A 19034-nucleotide genomic window follows, 5' to 3' on the forward strand; every position below is an offset into this window, starting at 1 on the left:
GGAAATCGAAGTTTTGCTTGGGTGAGGTGAAACAGGTAATGTTAAAGTAATGGCAACACTTCGGTTTATCAACAGGCCTGGGGGCATGGAGCTGGGTGCTGACGATGAAAAGCTGGGGGCCACTCCAGGGCCATAGGTACAGTATGCGAAAGACTACACAGCCTATTTCAAACTTTTCCAGAGAGAAGACTGTATGGAAGTTCTCAGATTTCTTACATTGCATGAGATCCTATTTGTAACAGCATCTTCACTTAAACCTTGTCCTGGAATCTTGCCTTTCATCCCTCCCTTCTAATCCTTCTTCATAACTAATGGTCACATCTATGAAGAGGAAGCTATTATGCAAGTAGAGTTGGTTGGCTCTGGTCAAATTTGTGAAAGATACAGTTCTACCTCTCTTGTCTCTATTTGAATTTGAGCAAGGACTTCGATGCCTTAACATAGCAAGCATTCCCCAATAGGAAGGTTTTCTGGTGTTTTGTTTTGTTTTGTGTCTAGAAGGTTTTGAAACCTCACCTGGGATGTTGCTATCTTGAACATCCTTCTTGGAGGTTAGTCAAGACACCGACAGAAGAGGGAGGCTGAGCAGCTAAGTGGATGGTACAGGGATTTTACTCTTAGGTTTCCATTTCCAATCCTATCTCATCAACCTGAATAGTCTCAAGATTGGGGGAGAGAAATGAAAATGAGGTTTTCCTTACAATAAGTTTAAAACCCTTTCCATAACCAGGACACCTGGGTGGCTCAGTCAAGCATCTGCCTTTGGCTCAGGTCATGATCCCGGGGGCCTGGGATCGAGCCCCGCATCGGGCTCCCTGCTCAGCGGGACCCTGCTTCTCCCTCTCCCTGCTGCTCCCCCTGCTTGTGCTGTCTCTCTCTCTCTCTCTGACAAATAAATAAATAAAATCTTTTAAAAAATAAAATAAAATAAAACCCTCTGTAACCCACAGAAGTGCTTGGTATGGGAATATGTTTTGGGTGGATCCTCAAACACTGTACAGGGGCCACCAAATGCAAGAAAACCTGTTGTCTCCATTAAGCTCATTTGGGGTAGATGATCTCAAGAATGTATTAGAGACTACAAAATTCCTCTTGAGGACAACTATATTCCTTTCTTTGTTTTTCACCCTCACTAAATAATACAGCAGGTGCGGTGGAACTGAAGGAAACCAGAGTTTTCTTCCCTCCTACTCCTTGTGAATGTGTAATGCTGCCTCCAAGCCTGCCCCATCATTGATGAACAGTCAAAAAAAACTAAACCAGGGTAGTTTGGAACTGCTGGAAGAAGAGTTGGATGGTTTAACAAAAGAGACACTGACAAAACACATTCCTCTACAATACTATAATTATAAATTTGAAGGCACATCCTTGGCAGAAATATGATTAATTACATGCTAATGGAAAAACAAACTACTGAGTATCTTAACTGTAGTAGATGATTATTGCACAACATTGTCCACTGCTGTTTTGGGTACCAAACAATCAATGTTTAACAATGTTTAGTTAAACATTTAACTAAAAACATAAGGTTGAGACGCCTGGTTTTGGCTACAAATGGTATCTATTATCAGTGCCATGATAGAAGCTCTTTTAATTGAAGAACAAGATTTCATGCTTTTGTGCTTTACCTGGTTATTCACACCAGATAAACTTTCAGAGGGACTACAGAAACTTAGTGTAAAAATAGCTAATAATTCGGCATGAATCCATATTTTTTATATTTGGTAAAATAATATTTTTAAATGTAGAAAAGTAAGAAATAAACAAGCAAAAAATCCAAAGGGAGTGATTCCAGGAATGTTTTTATTCTTATTAAAATAACCAATAACCAGATGCCTCACCCAAAGAAAATAACAAAATAGAGTAAAATAAATATTAAGAAAATAATTTTAAAGCAAGATACACAAGAAATGGGGAAAAAATTCTCAAAGAACATACATTCTTGATTTTAAGCTGTGTACATAAAAGATATGCACATTTAAATTTTTGGAAACATCTTGTCTACAGTGCTATTTTAAGCATTCTGAAGAAAGAAGACATCTGAATAAAGAAAAAAATAAACTTTTAAAAAGTTAAAGCACAATATAAAATTTTTTGTTCACAAGGCATCAAATTTAACACTCTAAAATGCTGATACTAAACTAGGAAAAAGAACACCTCTACTTTCACAACTGACCACCATACTTCTTTAGACTAGGACACTAAATATTCTAGTTGTGTTTTAACCTTTGAAATTCAAAAGGCATCTTTGGATATTCAAGATAAAAGGTGCCCCATTGTTGAGTCAGAGCCAGCACTGGATATCAAAACATCCTTGTTATCTTCAGACTGAGGGCATGGTTACTGAGTGAATACAGAGGAGTGATAAAGGAACAACAAATAAAGAACTTCAGATATTCAAATGTCAAATTCAAATATAAATCCATTTTCCTTCTACATGGTAAATATGTGTGTGTACATATGTATGAATAGACATATACATACACACATATACATTTATAACATTTGTTCTCACTAGCCACTAGTTACTTAGAGCTAGTTACTAACTGAAAGCAATGTTTTTGATCCTGGTATCATCTCTCTCTCTCCTGTGAATACAGTTGTTCTATGAAGCTAATGGGAGTTCAGGATTACAAGAGACTTGTGGTAGAGAATTCAAAGATGGTTTCAGGTATTTAAACCAGGATTCTTTCTAAACATGTTTTCTGTTCTGATAGCAAGGGTTGAAATTAAATCCTTGATTTTCCCCAGACTATTGGCTGCTCTTCTCACTGTCCTAGGACACGTGGGTCCCTTGTCAAGTGGGGGCCAAAAGGACAACTCAGAAACACACATAGAAATAAAAGTAGTAACTGGCTATGTTCAAGTGTTTCAAAGACAGAGAAAGAGTAAGGGAGAAAGACAGAGAGGTGTTTCTTTTGTCAAAAGTCTATTATACATTTGTCCTATTGGCTGTTTCTTCTAGAAGAAACAAGTAGTGGTATGATGACCCACTAGAATTAAAAGAAAAAAACAAATATTAAAATTCAAAGGAGAAGCATGGAAGGTGGCACAGGCATTTAAAGAGCCTAGACATACAATCACATTCATATTTCATTAAGATGGGTTTGCCTTTCTAGATTAATAGCACCTTCATCAATAGTTTCAATTCTCTCTTTAAGATAGTTGAGATAAAAATGAGATTTTTTTTTTCCAAATCTGAAAAGACAACATGGAATAATGTGGTAAACTTTTTTTGTGTGTGTATGAAAGGATAAGAGAGAAAGGAAGTAGGAGAGGAAGAAACCCATCCCTCACTCCTACCTGATTGTAGACTCTGCCCTAAAAAATTGATTATTAATATTCATTACAGACCTCAAGGGGAGAAAAGAACTAACATTTACTGAGTGCAAATCCTATGTACTAGGCATTGTGCTAACAGATTTACATATGGTGATGGGAACCAAATATTAGGAATTTATTTATTTATTTTCACTTCCATATTCTGCATATGAAATCCATCTTGCAACTCAGGAGGAATTTAAATAGTGATACAAGTACCAGATCTCTGACCAGTATATTAACTCCTAGGCACTCAGAGGGGGATTTCTAAATGTATATGGCACTGAGAACAGCCCCTGAATTTGCGAACCACACTAACTTCGCAAGGGCAAATGTTTTAAACTAGAGAAAAGTATAGATTTGGCTAAAAGGTATCACAACCTAGGGAAATTCTCATTTCTGTATTACAAATTATTGTATTTTTTTGGTAAATGCAGCTTTGTGTAATAGCATTATTTTAAAGTCATCTTGAGAAATCATCTAAAATACTAAAATATAATGAAAATCTATTAAATTATAGCTACCAGCTAAAGTCTTGTATTCTCTCCCATAAAGGACAAATTTAGCGAATCCAGGTAATTTCATATGACCCGTATATGTTAAAGATGGTAGTGTTAATCTGAAACAGTCAACTGTGGAAGAGGCTCAAAATCTTAAGTTTCTGGACTGAGGCTGAGAGACTAAGAACAATTTATAGTGGAACTAAGCAGGAATAAATTGAAAGTTTGTACAGAGCTAGGGAGTCAATGAAAAGAATCCGATATCTTTTTTTTTTTTTTTACAACAATGGAGAGATAGGAAACAAGGAACCCTCTGGACCCTTAAGGTCTTTTGGGCTACAAGATAAAGAAAGGAAGAAGATATTGGAAAAGTTGTCAGTTATTTTCATCAATCAAAAATCACCTACACTGAGCTCACTCGAAAGAACAATAACAACAACAAAGAACCATACTAGGGCATCTAAGAAAGCAACTGCAAAGACAAAGATGCAGGGAGAATAAGGGGGGCGGGGAGAAAGCCTGTAATAAATAAGGCACATCTATTTTTAAACAGTTTCTACTGTTTTCCTTCTAAAACCAGATGCTTTATACAGTGTTTTAAAGCCCTTGTTCCCCAACCTGGCAGGGCTGAGGGCTCAAGAATGTCCTTAAGATCATGCTCTCAGATCTTCAAACTTTTAAGTATCCTTTCTCTTGAGCCTTTTATTTTTGGTCAAATAAAAAATTATCTACCACTTTAGCAGCAAATCAGCAATCTTCAATTGTAGGGCTTGTTGTAAACCTCACTGGCCTACCTTATCTGTTACTAGAGAAAACAAAAAGTATTGGAAATTCATTTTAAATAAAGCTAGGTTGAGAGCTAATGCTCTGAAGAAAGGTATTTTTGCCTTTAGACAAATGCAATTCAAAGAGATTCCCTACCATAAGGGCATGAGACCAATATAAAATCCTTCCACGATATTTTGGAAAAGTTAAGGAGACATCATTAACACTGTATCAGTGCATAACAACATCAGCTAGTAGCATTCTGTGTGGCCTGTTACAATGTGGTGTCATCATCTTCCCTGCAGTCTCCCACCAGAAGGGAATGCTTGTCAGGTTCACTGGTACCAATGCTGTTTAGGGACCGTTTATCAGACAGGAGTGAATTTATGGAGGCTCTGCTGTAATTAACAATCCGGTCCAGCAAACCCAGCTTAGGAGAATTTCTCGAGGTGTCATCTATTCCAACATGAACGCTGATCTCTGAAGGCCTTTTCTGTCCCATCTGGCTTCGGGCATGCAGTTCATAATTCTCATAAGTTGGTTTTCTATAACTGAACACATGCAAAAATACACTAGTTTGAAATAAGCAAATGTGAACTAGACACTGTTACAGTCAAAACTGGAAATATATTTGCCAGGCATGCAATCTACTAAGGTGGTTCCTGCTAGGAAAGTCACTAAAAAAGAAATTGTATGGAGTCACATGATAAGAAATTCTACTTCTCAGAGCCAAAGTACTACATTTTACAGTGCTGTGCTTCCTAGGTAGAGACTACATAAGATGACTATTACATAGCTAACATTTCTTATTAAGAACAGTTTGGGCCCATCACACAAGAATAAGACCTACCAAGACTGACTGTGGATGATAAAAGGAATATAAGATACAAATGTGAGCAAGCCATCATACTCACAGTTTAAGGAAGAGAGAAGAAAGTACTACTGAGACAGATGAAGCAGCCATTGCAGCAGATCCCATCCAGGGCTGCAAAACCAAACCAATGGGCATAAAAACTCCTAGGAAACAAATTTGGATTAGTTAGAGCAGACAGTATGAAACAGATTATTAATGTGTTTCTGATACATACATACACATCATTTCCTTGTCTGATATTTATTCAGCACGTTATATGTGAAAAATTGGCAGCGACATAAATCTCCACCAACAGGAGGATAGAGTGTTGCTGTGAACATTCTTGTACATGTCTCCCTGTGCACGTGTTTGAGAATTTCTCCAGGGAACATACCTAGAGGTGAAACTGCATTATAACATGGGCACATCTTCAACTTTAGGTGGATATTCCTCAGTTGTTCTCCAGAGTGCCTTGGACCACATCATAATCCCACCAATAGTGTATGAATAGTGTATGAATTTGACAGACATTTGAACATTTGGCTTATATGACAGGGATAAGGTAGACTTACTGTACTTCTAACTTTTTATGTGCTTATCTGTATTCTTCTCTTTTCTACAGTGATCATATATTACTTGCATATTTTTTCCACCCTGCCCCTACTTATATAATTTTAAAAAAATCATTTGCTGCTATGAATTAATCTTTCTGGATTTTGATTGTTCTTTTATTTTTTTGTTCCCTCAGCATTTTGTGTCCTTATTTATAAAGAGGTTTGTAATTGTTCTTACATCATTTCATGTTCTCTTTGGCTCTCAAACCAGAGAGAACAAGAAGAAAGTGATAACTATTTTCTTCTGCTATTACTAACTCCTGGGGCACCTGGGTGGCTCAGTCGGTTAAGCATCCAAATCTTGGTTTCGACTCAGGTCATGATCTCAGGGTCGTAGGATCAAGTCCCGCATTGGGCTCTGTGCTGGGCATGGAGCCTGCTTAAGATTCTCTCTCTCTCCCCCTCTCCCTCTGCCCCTCCCCCTGCACTTTCTTTCTCTAAAAAAAAAAAAAATACACTTTATTACTAACTCCTACCAAGTCCCTAAGTACAGGACATTATCAAATGCTTATTTTAAAATTCTAGGGGCGCCTGGGTGGCTCAGGCGTTAAGCGTCTGGCCTTCAGCTCAGGTCATGATACGAGGGTCCTGGGATCAAGCCCCGCATCAGGCTCCCTGCTCGGCAGGAAGCCTGCTTCTCCCTCTCCCACTCCCCCTGCTTGGTTCCTTCTCTCACTGTGTCTCTCTCTGTCAAATAAATAAATAAAATCTATAAAAAATTCTAAATTGCTTTTTCTGGGTCATATTCCTTTATTCAATTCATCAATCTCCATCCCTCTCCTCCCCTTTTTTTCATCCCCCTTTCTCCCTGCCCCCCCCCCATCTCTCTCTCTTTCTCTCCTGGTATCCAAACGTAAAAAAAAAAAAAAACCTGTTGGCTATTAGAATGTTAAGAGCAAAAAATTCTCTGTGTGCTATAATTATAACCATGTAACAAGACAAAAAAACTGATACAAAATAAAAAAGACTGGAAGTAAATACACTAAAATGCTAACAGTACTTGTGTTTGGGTAGTGAGATTAAAAGTAAATTTGTTCTTGGGGCACCTGGGTGGCTCAGTCGGCTAAGCATCTGACTCTTGATTCTGGCTCAGGTCATGATCTCATTGAGATTGGGCCCCGCATCCGGCTCCGTGCTCAGCGGGAAAGCCTGCTGTAGATTTTCTCTCCCTTTGCCCCTCCCCCTGCTCATGCTCGCTCTTTCTCTCTCTCTAAAATAAATAAATAAATCTTTAAAAGTAAATTTGTTCTCTTCAGCAAAAGATAAATAAGTAAATAAATATAAACATAAATATAAATATAAATGTAAGAGCATATGGAGAAAGAGATGAAACAATGTGGAAAAGTATTATTAATTGGTTAAATTAAATGAAGACTATACAGGTTTTCGTTGTATCTTTTTTCCTGGTTATATATAGCTTTGAAATTTTTCAAAATATAAAGTTGGAGGGGAAAATAAAATAAACCTATCAGAATGCTTACACATTTTATGCCATAATGAACATTGCTCAAAATTATAATTATTGATTTTTTTTCTTTTTTTTAAGATTTTATTTATTTATTTGAGAGAGAGAATGATAGAGAGCACAAGAGGGAAGAGGGTCAGAGGGAGAAGCAGACTCCCCGCTGAGCAGGGAGCCCTATGTGGGACTCGATCCCGGGACTCCAGGATCACGACCTGAGCCGAAGGCAGTCACTTAACCAACTGAGCCACCCAGGCGCCCTATAATTATTGATTTTAATATTACCTTTCACCACATCAGCAGGCTACCTATAAAAACTGAACTCAAAGCTAATAATGAGACTAAAAACTTCCAAAATGATAGGTTTCTAATGACTTCAGAGGAAAAAGTAATACTAATAGTCACATACCAGCAGCTATGGGAATTCCAACTAGATTATAAATTAGAGCAAAAACAAAATTTATCCGAATCCTCTTGACGGTCTTCCTTGATAAGTCAATACTTGCCACTACATCCAGAAGATCATTCTGAGAACAGAAATATTTGTGATATTAGTGACTCTAACTTAACAAGTACTTTTGTAATTGATACTGTGATTCTGAAGATGATGTGTACCTTAGGGTGGGTAATATGAATTAACTATAAAGTTCAAATATTGCTGAAAATTTCAGTCAGCCTTGGAAGATGTTTTTCAGGAATTTTCCTCAGGGGTCTAGAAAACACTTTTGGGGTTATATGCTACTATGTAGATTACCTCACTTAAAATAATCTCAGCAAGTGTTTGTTGAAGAAAATTTTATTATAAGTACGTTCCCCAATCTTATTCTTTATTTTACAAGCTTGTCATTCTCATCTGCTTTGCTTGACTGAGAAAGTCTGGAAGTAATTAGTAGGACTTCTCATACTCCCATCTTGAATTCTCCTAGTCTCAAAGGCTGGGAGCACAGGAATTAGAAGGAAAGGGTTGTTCTACTCGATATACTTTACAACACTAACCCTGACCATGTGGAGCAATATCACGGACCTCAACATTCAGGCCACAGTACTTACCCTTATCAAAACCACATCAGCTGCTTCAATGGCTACGTCTGTACCCGTGCCAATGGCAATCCCTACATTAGCCATTGCCAGAGCTGGAGAGTCATTGATTCCATCGCCTACCATTGCAACCCGTTTCCCCTCCTCCTGAAGTTGCTTCACCTTAGCAACCTTATGAGAAGGGAGAACTTCAGCAAACACCTTTGTAATGCCAACCTACATGAGGAAAGATAAACTCAATTCATTTCAAGAAATATTACTAGTACCTTCACTATAACACAGCAATAATGAGCATCATTTTCCACCCACCAGAGGTCCCAAATTTCAGAAGCTGATAATATCCAGTAATAGTAAGGATACGGAAAGGGGCGCCTGGGTGGCTCAGTCAGCGAAACGTCTGCCTTCGGCTCAGGTCGTGATCCCAGAGTCCTGGGATCAAGCCCTGCATTGGGCTCTCTGCTCAGTTGGGAGCCTGCTTCTCCCTCTCCTCCCCGCTCATTCTTTCTCTCACTCTCTCAAATAAATAAATAAAATCTTTAAAAAAAAAAAAGGATATGGAGAAATGAGCTCTCTTAGATATTCTCGGTGGGTGAGTAAACTGTTATCTTTTTGGAGGGCATTTGGCAGGATCTATCAAAGTGCACACATCATTTGTGCAGTTCCACTTCTAGCCATATTCTAGACATATTTATACAAGTATAAAAAGATATATGTTTGACTCCAGGGAAGGTGGCAAAGTGGGAGGATCCTGGGCTCACCTCATTCCATAGACGCAACTGGATGCACACACATCAGTATGAATGGCCCAGAGAATGGTCTAAGGACTGGCAGAACAGATTCTCCACAGTTAGGTATAGAAAAGAGGCCATGTTGATTGAGGAAGGTGTGGAGGGGGAGATATGTGCTGGAGCCAGGTGGACTCATGGGACAGTCTGTGGGAGGGAAGAGTGTGGTGGGCCCGGGAAGGGGAGAGGAACAGACCCTGACACTAAGTGCCCCAGGCACAGGGGCCTGCAGAGGGAAGGCAAGTCCCCACAGAGTTTGGCTTTGAGACCCAGAGGGGCCCGGCTTTGCAAGTTCTTACAATCAGTGGGGCTTCACACCTGGAACTTCACAAATCAGCTGGTTCAGCTCTGGGAGAGCCAGAGGGCAATAAGAAACTGAGTGTCCTTCACTATAGTACCTTGCAATGTAGACAGCACAACAAACAGCTTCTACAGCATAGTAGCAGCAGTTTGAAAAATGCCTGGGGTATACGGGAGGGAGATTTGTTTACTAATCTCACAGTGTGTGCTGTAGGGGCAGGGATCTTTGGGAGACTGCTCCAAGAACAAAAGAACTGGCAGGCAGCATTTCCCTCCCCTGCTCGCAGCCTAGATACCCCAATACCTGTGGTAACGAGCACAGTGCCAACTCTCTCCACGGAGATTGCCAACAGTGTGCCCTGCTGCCACACAATTCTGCAGATCCACCCCCTCTGACCCGGCCAGACTCAGCAGTTTTCCCTGGTGACTACAGGTCCCCTCCCACAGCAGGTCAGCGTAGACCCTGCTGGAACCCCACGCCCTGCCCACGCTTTCTCCCGTAGACCTGCCCCCTCCAATTTGCCCTCGGCCGGAGCCCATCTAAAGTGGTGCCACAAACCTGGCAGTGTGCAAGCAGCCCCAACAGGGGTCAGAACCACTCCAAAGTAGCTCCGGCCCCAAGCAGAGGGGAAGATAATCATACACACAAGTCCAGCTGGGGACGCAGCAGTGTGCTGGAGGTAGATATCGGGTCTGATGGCAGGCTCTACCCACCAAAGAAAGTTTCTCAGGGGACAACACGGGGACAGCACCCTGTAGTTTGATGCTACCGCATCTCTGGCAAACACCTGATCTGACACAACTCATGCTCAAGGCGGCCCCCAGACTGGCCCACTAATGCCACAGGGACCAAATCTTGCCGCCAACAGGCAAAGAGAGACATGGACGGAAGGCAGAGGGAGAGGGAGAAGCAGACTCCCTGCTGAGCAGAGAGCCCGGTGCAGGACTCGATCTCAAGACCCTGAGATCATGACCTGAGCCAAAGGCAGGCGCTTAACCGACTGGACAGAAAGCAAACGTCATTCAACCAAAATAGTCCATTGCTCACAACACACATAGGAGACACCAGTGAAGTGCCAGGATCTAGTGAACTGGGGACACTGCCCTGCAGGTACTAAAGGACCTCTTTTTCATAAGGACACCGGTTTCAAGAGCAGGAGATGTAGCCAACTTTTCTAACACATAGAATCAGATGGAGAAAGTTAGACAGAATGAGGAAACAGCGGAATATGTTCCAAATGAAAGAACAGGACAAAATCACAGCGAGAGAGCTAAATGAAATGAAAATAAGTAATATGTCTGATAGATAACTTAAAGTAATGGTCATAAGGATACTCACTGGACTTAAGAAAACAGTGGAGACTTCAGTGTGACTGTCAACAAAGAGACAGAAAACATAAAAAAGAAGCAAATGGAGATGAAGAACTCAATATGTGAAATTAAAAATACCCTAGAGAGAATAAACAGGAGACTAGAGGACCTACAGCAAACATCATCCTCAATGGTGAAAAACAGATCTTTTCCCCTAAGGTCAGGAACAGACCAAGAATGTCCAGTCTCACCAGTTTTATTCAACATAGTACTGGATGTCCTAGCCACAGCAATCAGACAACAAAAAGAAAGAAAAGGCATTTGGAGCGCCTGGGTGGCTCAGTTGGTGAAGTGCCTGCCTTCAGCTCAGGTCATGATCTCAGGGTCCTGAGATTGAGTCCCGAATCGGGCTCTCTGCTCAGCAGGGAGTCTGCTTCTCCCTCTCCCTCTGCCTCTGCCCCCGACTCATGCTCTATCAAATAAATAAATAAATAGTATTTTTTTAAAAAAAGAAATAAAAGGCATCCAAATTGGTGAGGAAGAAGTAAAACTTTCTCTATTTGAAGATGACATCATACTATATATAGAAAGGCCCAAGGGCTTCACCAGAAAACTACTAGAACTAATGAAGGAATTCAGTAAAGTCGCAGGATACAAAATCAATATACAGAAATCCATTGCATTTCTAAACACTAATTATGAAGTAGCAGAAAGAGAAATTAAGAAAACAATAGCATTGGGGCGCCTGGGTGGCTCAGTCGTTAAGCGTCTGCCTTCGGCTCAGGTCATGGTCCCAGGGTCCTGGGATCGAGCCCCACATCAGACTCCCTGCTCAGCGGGAAGCCTGTTTCTCCCTCTCCCACTCCCCCCTGCTTGTGTTCCCTCTCTCGCTGTCTCTCTCTCTCTGTCAAATAAATAAATAAAATCTTTAAAAAAAAAGAAAATAATAGCATTTACAATTACACCAAAAATAGTGAAATATGTAGGAATAAGCTTAACCATAGAGGTGAAAGACCAGTACTCTGAAAACTTTAAAACACTGATGAAAGCCATCGAAGATAACACAGACAAATGGGAAGATACTCCATGCTCATGGATTGAAAGAACAAATGTTAATATGTCCGTACAACCCAAAGCAATACAGAGATTTAATGCAATCTCTATCAACATACCAACAGCATTTTTCACAGAACTGGAACAAATAATCTTAACATTTGTATGGAAACACAAAACACTCTGAATAGCCAAAGCAATATTGAAAAAGAACAAAACTGGAGGTATCACAACCCAGATTTCAAGATATATTATAAAGCTGTGGTAAACAAAACAGGATGGTACTGGCACAAAAACAGACACATAGATCAATGGAACAGAATAGACAGTCCAGAAAAAAAACAGGATTATATGGTCAATTAATCTTTGAAAAAAGAGGAAAATATGCCATAGGAAAAAGTCTCCTCAACAAATGGTGTTAGAAAAACTGAACAGTTATGTACAAAAGAATGAAGCTGGACCACTTTCTTACACCATAATAAAATAAATTCAAAATGGATTAAAGAACTAAATGTGAGACAGGAAACCATAAAACTCCTAGCAGAGAACACAGGCAGTAATTTTTCTAACTTTGGCCATAGCACCATCTCTCTAGATAGGTCTGCTGAGGCAAGGGAAACAAAAGCAAAAATAAACTATTGGGATAACATCAAAATAAAAAGCTTCTGCATAGAGAAGGAAACAATCAATAAAACTAAAAAGCAACCTACAGAATGGGAGAAGATATTTGCATATGACATATCTGATAAAGGGTTGGTATCCAAAATATATAAAGAACTTATCAAACTCAACACTCAAAAAACAAAAAATCCAGTCAAGAAATGGACAGAAGACATGAACAGACATTTCTCCAAAGAAGATATATAGATTGGCCAACAGACACGTGAAAAGATGCTCAACATTACTCATCAGGAGGGAAATGCAAATCAAAACCATAATGAAATATCACCTCACACCTGCCAGAATGGCTAAAATCAAAAACTCAAGAAACAGGTGCTAGCAAGGACGTGGGAAAAAGGGAACCCTCAGGCACTGCTGGGGGGAATGCAAACTGGTACAGCCACTCTGGAAAACAGTATGGAGGTTCCTCAAAAAGCTAAAAATAGAACTACTGTATGATCCAGTAATTCCACTACTGGGTATTCACACAAAGAATATGAAAACACTAATTCAAAAAGATATATGCACTGCTATGTTTATTGTAGCATTATTTAAAATAGCCACAATATGGAAGCAGTCCAAGTGTCCAGTGGCAGATGAATGGATAAAGAATATGTAATTATACACACACACACACACACACACACACACACACACACACACACACACTGGAATATTACTCAACCATAAAAAAGAATGAAATCTTGCCATTTGCAACAACATGGATGGATCTAGAGGGTATAATGCTAAGTGAAATAAGTCAGTCAGAGAAAGACAAATACCATATGATTTCACTCATATGTGGAATTTAAGAAACAAAACAAATGAACAAGGGAAGACAGAGAGACAAGCCAAAAACCAGACTCTTTAACCATAGTTAGGTGGGAGGATGGATAAAATAGGTGAAGGGGATTAAGAGTACACTTACCATGATGAGCACTGAGTAATGTATAGAACTGTTGAATCACTATGTTGTACACCTGAGTCTAATCTAACACTGTATGTTAACTATACTGGAACTAAAATAAAAATTTTAAAAATAAATAAAAAATTAAAAATGAAAGCTCTGTGAAAACCACCCCCCAAAAAAGATGTATGTCCAAAGATTTACATCACTGCCTGTTTCTAACAAAATCTTCAAAACCACCTAAATACTCATCATTAGAGGAATGTTTAAGTAAATTATGATACATCCATACCATAGAATTCCATGTAGTAATGTTGAAAGGCTAAAATAACTTTGTATGTTCAGCTATGGACAAAGCTCCAAGGCATATATGTTGTTATGTATAAAAAGCAAACAGCTGGTCCGCCCGTGGATGCCGCAGAGTAAGCATCGTTTAAGTCTCCCCTCCCACCGCCGTCATGTCTAAGTCAGAGTCTCCCAAAGAGCCTGAACAGCTGCGGAAGCTCTTCATTGGAGGTTTGAGCTTTGAAACAACCGATGAGAGTCTGAGGAGCCATTTTGAGCAATGGGGAACGCTTACGGACTGTGTGGTAATGAGAGATCCAAACACCAAGCGCTCCAGAGGCTTTGGGTTTGTCACGTATGCCACTGTGGAGGAGGTGGATGCAGCCATGAACGCAAGGCCGCACAAGGTGGATGGAAGAGTTGTGGAACCAAAGAGGGCTGTCTCAAGAGAAGATTCTCAAAGACCTGGTGCCCACTTAACTGTGAAAAAGATTTTTGTTGGTGGCATTAAAGAAGACACTGAAGAACATCACCTAAGAGATTATTTTGAACAGTATGGGAAAATTGAAGTGATCGAGATCATGACTGACCGAGGCAGTGGCAAAAAGAGAGGTTTTGCTTTTGTAACATTTGATGACCATGACTCTGTAGACAAGATTGTCATTCAAAAATACCATACTGTGAATGGCCACAACTGTGAAGTAAGGAAAGCCCTATCTAAGCAAGAGATGGCTAGTGCTTCATCCAGCCAAAGAGGTCGAAGTGGTTCTGGAAACTTTGGTGGTGGTCGTGGAGGTGGTTTTGGTGGGAATGACAACTTTGGTCGTGGAGGGAACTTCAGTGGTCGAGGTGGCTTTGGTGGCAGTCGAGGTGGTGGTGGATATGGTGGCAGTGGGGATCGCTATAACAGATTTGGTAATGATGGAAGCAACTTTGGAGGTGGCGGAAGCTATAATGATTTTGGCAATTAAAACAATCAATCCTCAAATTTTGGACCCATGAAAGGAGGAAATTTTGGAGGCAGAAGCTCTGGCCCCTATGGTGGTGGAGGCCAATACTTTGCCAAACCACGAAACCAAGGTGGCTATGGTGGTTCCAGCAGCAGCAGTAGCTATGGCAGTGGCAGAAGGTTTTAATTACTGCCAGGAAACAAAGCTTAGCAGGAGAGGAGAGCCAGAGAAGGGACAGGGAAGCTACAGGTTACAACAGATTTGTGAACTCAGCCAAGCACAGTGGTGGCAGGGCCTAGCTGCTACAAAGAAGACATGTTTTAGACAATACTCATGTGTATGGGCAAAAAACTCGAGGACTGTATTTGTGACTAGTTGTATAACAGGTTATTTTAGTTTCTGTTCTGTGGAAAGTGTAAAGCATTCCAACAAAGGGTTTTAATGTAGATTTTTTTTTTTTGCACCCATGCTGTTGATTGCTAAATGTAATAGTCTGATCATGACGCTGAATAAATGTCTTTAAAAAAAAAAAAAAGGCAAACAGCTGGGGCACCTGGGTGGCTCATTGGTTAAGCATCTGCCTTTGGCTCAGATCATGATCCCAGGGTCCTGGGATCGAGTCCCGCATTGGGTTCCCTGCTTAGCGGGGAGTCTGCTTCTCCCTCTGCCTCTGCCCTCTCCCCCTGCTCCTGCTCTCTCTCTCAAATAAATAAAATCTTTTAAAAAATAAAATAAATAAAAAATAAAACGCAAACTCCTGAATGAACAATCATTAGAAAAATGATGTAATTTATGTTGAAAATACCAGAACTATACATTTGTATATGAACACACATGCCTACGAAAAATTGGGGATAGGACTGGACAGGGAGCTTGGGAAAAGGGTAAACTTTTTACTTTATATCCTTCTGCATTTTTTATAATGTACTTATATATTACTTGTGTTATTTAAAAGAAGAGGGAGGAGGCATTCTGAAGTAGAAAAGACTAGTATGAGAAAAGTTTTGTAGATAAGGCAGATGTGGGGGTCGGGAGCAGAAAAATATGTCAAAGTGGTGCATTAGGCGATGGTTCCACCAGTGATGTTCAGGATGGACTAGAGAGGGAAGTCCCTGGAGCTTCTGCTGTAATTTAGGCAGTAGAGATTGGGCGCCTGAGGGCCTGGCTTAGGCTGGCAGCACTGGTAAAGAATAGGAGCAACACTTCAAAGGAAGTATCAACAGAAACTAGTGTAGGGTGTCACTGAAGCATTTCATGAATTAAGTAAACGGTTTTTTTAGTTATAAGAGTAACACAAAGTCCAAACTCCTTCCAACATAGCATGCCAACTGTTCTTTAAAGAACCGGGTATCGATACTCAGTGATAAGGAAAATAACAGGTAATATGAATCTTTAGCACTTGAAAGCAAGAAGCAAAATGTATATGAGGAATTACAAGTTACCACATACCCACCACCCCAACCACTAAGTAAACCAATTACCTGAGAAGCAATAGATCGAGCTGTTTTACTGTTGTCTCCAGTCATTAGAACTACTTCTAAGCCCATGGATTTCAAAATGCGGACAGCCAATTCTGCTTCGGGCTTCACTGTGTCAGCGATGGCTATCAAGCCACACAGCTCATCTAATATAGGAGGTATCAGAAAATAAGAGAGTTTGGAATATGGTGAAAGCAGGAATAATACTCTAACTTAAAATTTGAGAGGGAAATTAATTTTGTTAAGCAAAGCTGTTCAGGGCTTAAGCTTAATTCAAAATGTCTCCAAGCCCACACAGGCTGTATTCCACAAAATCTGTGACAAACCTCCATACTGAGTTATGAAAATTTCAGAGTGAGGTAGGGGTTACTAATGAAAGTAGTAATTGGAAAGTTGAAAGAGAGATCTTACTGGATACTAAAAGACTCTTTTTTGTTCCTTTGAGAAGTATTGGTCAATAGTTCCAAACACTTTATGTCCTTTAAACGCAAATGAAACTGAAAACTAATACTTTTTTTTCTTTTTAAGGTAAAGGGGGTGGATTGCGGCCAAACTGGCATTTATTTTTTTAATGTTTATTTTTTAATTTTTTTAAATTTTATTTTATTATGTCATGTTAGTCTCCATACAGCATCATTAGTTTTTGATGTAGTGATCCATGATTCATTGTTTGTGTATAACACCCAGTGCTCCATACAATACATACCCTCCTTAATACCCATCACTGGGCTAACCCATCCCCACACCCCCGTCCCCTCTGAAACCCTCAGATTATTTCTCAGAGTCCATAGTCTCTCATGGTTCGTCTCCCCCTCTGATGTCCCCCCCTTCATTTTTCCCTTCCTTCTCCTAATGTCCTCCATGTTATTCCTTATGTTCCACAAATAAGTGAAACCATATGATAATTGACTTTCTCTGCTTGACTTATTTCACTGAGCATAATCTCCTCCAGTCCCATCCATGTTGATGAAAAGTTGGGTATTCATCCTTTCTGATGGCTGAGTAGTATTCCATTGTATATATGGACCACATCTTTATCCATTTGTCTGCTGAAGGGCATCTTGGCTTTTCCACAGTTTAGCTATTGCGGACATTGTTGCTATGAACATTGGGGTGTATATGGCCCTTCTTTTCACTACATCTGTGTCTTTGGGGTAAATACCCAGGAGTACAATTGCTGGGTCAGAGGGTAGCTCTATTTTTAATTTTTTGAGGCACCTCCACACTGTTTTCCAAAGTGGCTGTACCAACTTGAGTTCCCACCAACAGTGTAAGAGGGTTCCCCTTGCTCCACAACCTCTCCAACGTTTCTTGTCAATTTTTTGAAAACTGGCATTTTATACTGGGGAAAGAAATCACTGCAAGTAGTTATTTTATTTTAAAAACAAAAGTAAGGGGTGCCTGGGTGGCTCAGTCGGTTAAGCATCTGCCTTCGGCTCAGGTCATGATCCCAGGGTCCTGGGATTGAACCCCGCATCAGGCTCCCTGGGGAAGCCTGCTTCTCCCTCTCCCACTCCCCCTGCTTGTGTTCCCTCTCTCGCTGTGTCTCTCTCTGTCAAATAAATAAATAAAATCTTTTAATAATTAAAAAAATAAAAAGATAAAAGGTAAATGGTATGTTCTGCTTCTTCCTGAACCTAAAAATGTCATAGCTACGATACTGCCTTCATGCTTAGCAAGGATTATAAATGTTGACTAATCTCACAGCTAGAAATTTACCCAAGAAATAATTTAACAAAAGAAAGCACCTAAAACCTCACAGATGTTTATCAGTGTTATTTATAATAATGAAATATTAAGAATAGTTTAAATTTCCAACAAGGGAATTATTAACTTAGTTACAGTATATAATAAATTACACAGAATTAAAATTAGAAAATATTTATGAATATTGCAAATAAATGAATAAAGCAAAATATAATAGGTGTATAAGGGATTTTAAATTTTTATTCAACTTTATTGAGGTAAAATTTATATGCAGAATACACCCATTTAAAAACAGTATATATACTAGTATTATAATTCTGTACATATATTATATTGTATATAACATATATAAACAAAAAAACCCAGAAATGGAATACATGCAGTTAAAACTGACATTGAGTTAGGGTGATGAGATTATAGATATTCTTTTATTTGCTATTACTTTAATGTTATGTTATTTTTAGGTTTAAAAAAATCTTTGATTAGCTTTTTTTTTATTTTTTGGGGGAGAGGCAATCACTAAAAACAAAATTTTATTTATTTATTTTATTTATTTTTACTTTTTACTTTTTTTTAAGGTTTTATTTATTTATTTGAGAGACAGAGAATGAGAGACAGAGAGCACAAGAGGGAAGAGGGTCAGAGGGAGAAGCAGACCCCCCACCGAGCAGGGAGCCCGATGTGGGACTCCATCCCGGGACTCCAGGACCATGACCTGAGCCGAAGGCAGTCGCTTAACCAACTGAGCCACTCAGGCGCCCTACTTTTTACTTTTTTATTTATTTTTATTATTATTATGTTCAATTAGCCAGCAAGGAGTACATCATTAGTTTTTGATGTAGTGTTCAACGATTCATTAGTTGCTTATAACACTGGGTGATGGGTATTAAGGAGAGCATGTGTGGTGATGAGCACTGGGTGTTATACACAACTATTGATTAGCTTTTTTACAAAAACATAGGTTAGGGAGGAAAATAACAAAGCCAGGCAAATGCAAGACAATTCTAAATTTATCAGTAACAATTATGTATTGCTAACATTCTCA

At 39.5% G+C, this 19034-nt stretch overlaps 1 protein-coding gene across 2 annotated transcripts in view; it reads right to left on the bottom strand.

Moving 5' to 3' along the window:
* Positions 1-1335: 1335 nt before the first annotated feature.
* ATP7A (ATPase copper transporting alpha) overlaps positions 1336-19034 on the bottom strand; it is a 150194-nt gene continuing 132495 nt past the window's right edge. For both annotated transcript variants that reach the window (XM_027608487.2, XM_027608486.2), the window contains 5 exons: positions 16286-16428; positions 8566-8769; positions 7925-8042; positions 5501-5603; positions 1336-5137 (listed from right to left, as the gene is read on the bottom strand). In XM_027608487.2, the coding sequence (XP_027464288.1) occupies positions 4861-5137; positions 5501-5603; positions 7925-8042; positions 8566-8769; positions 16286-16428 (845 nt within the window). In that variant the 3' untranslated portion in view covers positions 1336-4860. The remainder of the gene's footprint in view (positions 5138-5500; positions 5604-7924; positions 8043-8565; positions 8770-16285; positions 16429-19034) is intronic.

The sequence above is a fragment of the Zalophus californianus genome, chromosome X, assembly GCF_009762305.2.
Source record: "Zalophus californianus isolate mZalCal1 chromosome X, mZalCal1.pri.v2, whole genome shotgun sequence".
Lineage (NCBI taxonomy): Eukaryota > Metazoa > Chordata > Mammalia > Carnivora > Otariidae > Zalophus > Zalophus californianus.